Below are 3451 nucleotides of genomic sequence, written 5' to 3'. Positions count from 1 at the left end.
TAGACATAATTCATATTTATTAAAAAAATAAGAAATAAAAGGATAAAGTTAATGAATGCAAATCAAAATTTCTCAAAGACTAAAGTAAATCTATTGCAGCTCCTTCTAGGTTTTGATCAGTAGAAAACAAGCCCAAATGGCTCTTTTACTGTTAAAGGTTGCTGACCCCTGACCTATACATTATAAAAGCATGAATGTGCAGTAAATCCTGGCAGCCAGGAACTGCTGGTGTGAGACCCACAATGCAGGAAACCAGCGTTGGCAACAGAAAATAACTTTTAATAAATAAACTTGAACTAGGGAGCAACAAAAGGTGACAAAACAAAAAACTAGACAGAGATAAAGAAATAACCAGACACTTAAATACATGGAGGACGATTATTATAAACTGTTAGACTGAACCTTTTATGACTGAGGTAGGGGCAAAAACCAAGAAATATCAATAAAACAAAAGCGAATCATCACACCGTTAAAGAACGTTTACAGTTTGGCATTTAAACAGAGATTCTGACTCTTTGAGCAGAATCAGCATTTAAACACACACAGTTTAGTGTTTTTATGTTTTAATTACAGACAATTGTTTTTATATTACCCCTAAATAGCTGAATCCATTTCCATTATCCAAACTTTTAAAGATGAGTAAAATAATCGTATCTGCACAGTTTAACTGTTGAATCATTTAGTGCTTGCAAGCTAAATATTTCCTTATAATTTGTTGAGCTGAGGATCATCTATAATGTTCAGCATCAATAAAAAACGCACGCTTTTAAACTGCTATTTATTTTTCAATAGCCACATGACCAGAGGGAAGAAAACATTCAACATACGTGTTGCTGTTGTGACATAAACTCAATCTTACTGTTTGTTTTTTCCGTTTTTATACGTAACTATTTTTTGCTTCTTAACTGAGATTATTGTCAGATGTGGTTTGGTCTAAACTGCAATGAGCTGGATTATAACAATTTAAGTGGATAGTGAATTTTCATGCTTTTAGGGGGATGTTTTCCTCATAAAAGCGCTCACTGCTCCAGGGGGGAAAAATGCAAATGTTGCGTGAGGTTTCACTTTAAATGAAACACAGAGCAGAACACATGAATGCATAATTGACGCTGAACCAAAAGCAATTCATACTTCCTGAAGGATGCTGAATGGATTTCACCTCTTTTGTCTCCCAGAGTCGGAAACATGCCAACAAAGTGAGGCTGTACTACATGCTGCATCCTGTGGATGGTGGCTGCCCGGCCAAGAAGCTCCGAACAGACAATGTGAGTCCTGCGAGGTTTCCTCCAGTCCTGATGTGTCAATACCCTCACTGTGAAACATAGAAACACCAGGCCGCGGCTGCAGGAAGCCTTTATTGTTAATGGATTTTTCTGCTTTTTTGACCCTTGTGTGACCCCATCCCATCACCCCCTGCATACACCACAGCAGCTGACACACGGCAGTGATACATTTGTAGGCCAGGAGACAATAGGACAGTTGTGGCACTGTGGTTAGATGCCTGCAGATACCAGCCTTTCATTAAAGACAAAGCCATGTATCGATGGATCCGGCCCCCTACTCCACTCTGACATGTCTTGAAAGCACATCTCGTATTTGACAGACAATTATGCAGCCTGTCTTTCTCTGATGGATAAAAGCTGGTTTACAGCCGGGAATTAAGAAAATGGCTTTTGGGTTTGAGATTTGCATAGCTATTCTTATAGTTGTGAATATTATTTCTAAAGCCAAGAGGTGTTTTTATGAAGTTCCATCTCCACTGATTTAAAATCTGGATTTTCAAACTAGACTGAAACATGTAAAGGAATACAATCCTGCTGCAGTCGAGGTGGTTCAGGCATCTGATCCGGATGCCTCCTGGAGTCCTCCCTGGAGAGGGGTTCTGGGCATGTCCCACTGGGCGGAGGCCCCGGGGAAGACCCTGGACACGCTGGAGAGACTATGTTTCTCGGCTGGCCTGGGAACACCTCGGGGTCCCCCCAGAGGAGCTGGAGGAAGTGGCCGGGGAGAGGGAAGTCTGGGCATCTTTGATTAGACTGCTGCCCCCGCGACCTGGTCCAGGATGAACGGAAGAAGATGGATGGATGGATGAACAATCCTGTTGATCTGTTTTCTCTGCATCACACCTCTAATTCTTTTTCCATTTTCTTTTTATTTCTTTGTGATTACTCAAGTACTTGTCTAGCCTTCTAGAAGCTTACAGAACTTTAGACTCAAGTTTTCTCCTTTAAAACAAACAAAAAAAAAATACATGCATTCTTGGATTGCATCACTAAATTAACTTGCACTCATCTGTTTTTATTTTGTGTTGTTTTGTGTCTTGTTTTCTTTTGTTCTTGTATTGGTTTTGTGCTGGTTTGGTTTGTTTTCTATTGTTTTGTGTCGTTTTTTTGTTGTTGAGGATAAATGACTCTCTACAACAATTTGTATCATATTTGACACACATTTCTGAGACCCCTATTGCACGATCCAAACTTTCCTCTTGGTTCATTTTTGCCTTGCAGTTCATCATCCTTCCACTAGGGACAGTAGAAGGGCTTTTCTCGCTCATTTCAAAATGGCTGCTTCCCTGAAGTCTTAAAGGCCCGACACCATGCTTCTCTTAAGTCTGTCAGAATTAACTGTATCCATATATATGAATATATGTGATCCTATATTACCTTTGGAACACTAAAAACAAATTATTTATGGGATAGTTATTTTACTTAATACCTGGAAGTAAAACGACTTGATCTCTGAGGCTCCGCCTTTCGCTTATTGATGGTGCGACCCACTTTATGTCATCATCCCAGAGCCGTCCTCGTTAGCGTGTCATCCACAAAAAGAAAAACATCTAATTTTTTAATTGATGGACATACTGTGTAGTCTAAGCGTTTATCCCCCAAATTTGGCACGGACAGAATGGTGATGGCTAATGAGGGAATGGATCAAAATACCACTTTGGGGTTCTTTATAGTGAGGAATGAACAGTATGATACATATAATAGCTCAAAAAGTTGTTTTTTCATGGTATGGCCCCTTTAAAAACAATTTTGGTTAAAGAATCGTGATCATTTTCAAAATTTTCTGATGAGAATAAGTAAATAAGTTGTTTTTTTCTGTGTGCTCATGTTAATATTTTTAAACCTTAAAGTGGTATTGCTGTAAGCAAAAACTCACCAAATCACCCCAAACATCATAATTGTTCATACAGAATGTACATTCCATTTTTAAAATTAATTTTAGCAACAGGTTTGAAAACCTCTTAATTCTAAAACAGATTGAATTTCCAGTGAATTCTTTGTAGTTTGATTCCAGGAGAGGGTAGAATTACAAAAGGAAGCTACAACGTGCTTGATGTTTACTACTGCTACTGTTAAATGTAGATGTTCATCAAAAAGGTGGATCTGGTCCACAGATACACTCACATTGCAAACATACCTGTTAGCTCCAAATACCTTCACACACACAC

The 3451-nt window shown here is 38.8% G+C and overlaps 1 protein-coding gene across 1 annotated transcript in view; it reads left to right on the top strand.

Annotated features, from left to right (window-relative positions):
* zmat4a (zinc finger, matrin-type 4a) overlaps positions 1-3451 on the top strand; it is a 162613-nt gene that overhangs the window by 50306 nt on the left and 108856 nt on the right. The window contains exon 3 of the mRNA XM_024276052.2: positions 1176-1265. Coding sequence (XP_024131820.2) covers positions 1176-1265 — 90 coding nt within the window. The remainder of the gene's footprint in view (positions 1-1175; positions 1266-3451) is intronic.

Source organism: Oryzias melastigma, linkage group LG9 (genome assembly GCF_002922805.2).
Source record: "Oryzias melastigma strain HK-1 linkage group LG9, ASM292280v2, whole genome shotgun sequence".
Classification (NCBI taxonomy): domain Eukaryota; kingdom Metazoa; phylum Chordata; class Actinopteri; order Beloniformes; family Adrianichthyidae; genus Oryzias; species Oryzias melastigma.
This window is presented reverse-complemented; position numbering and strand designations above follow the sequence as displayed.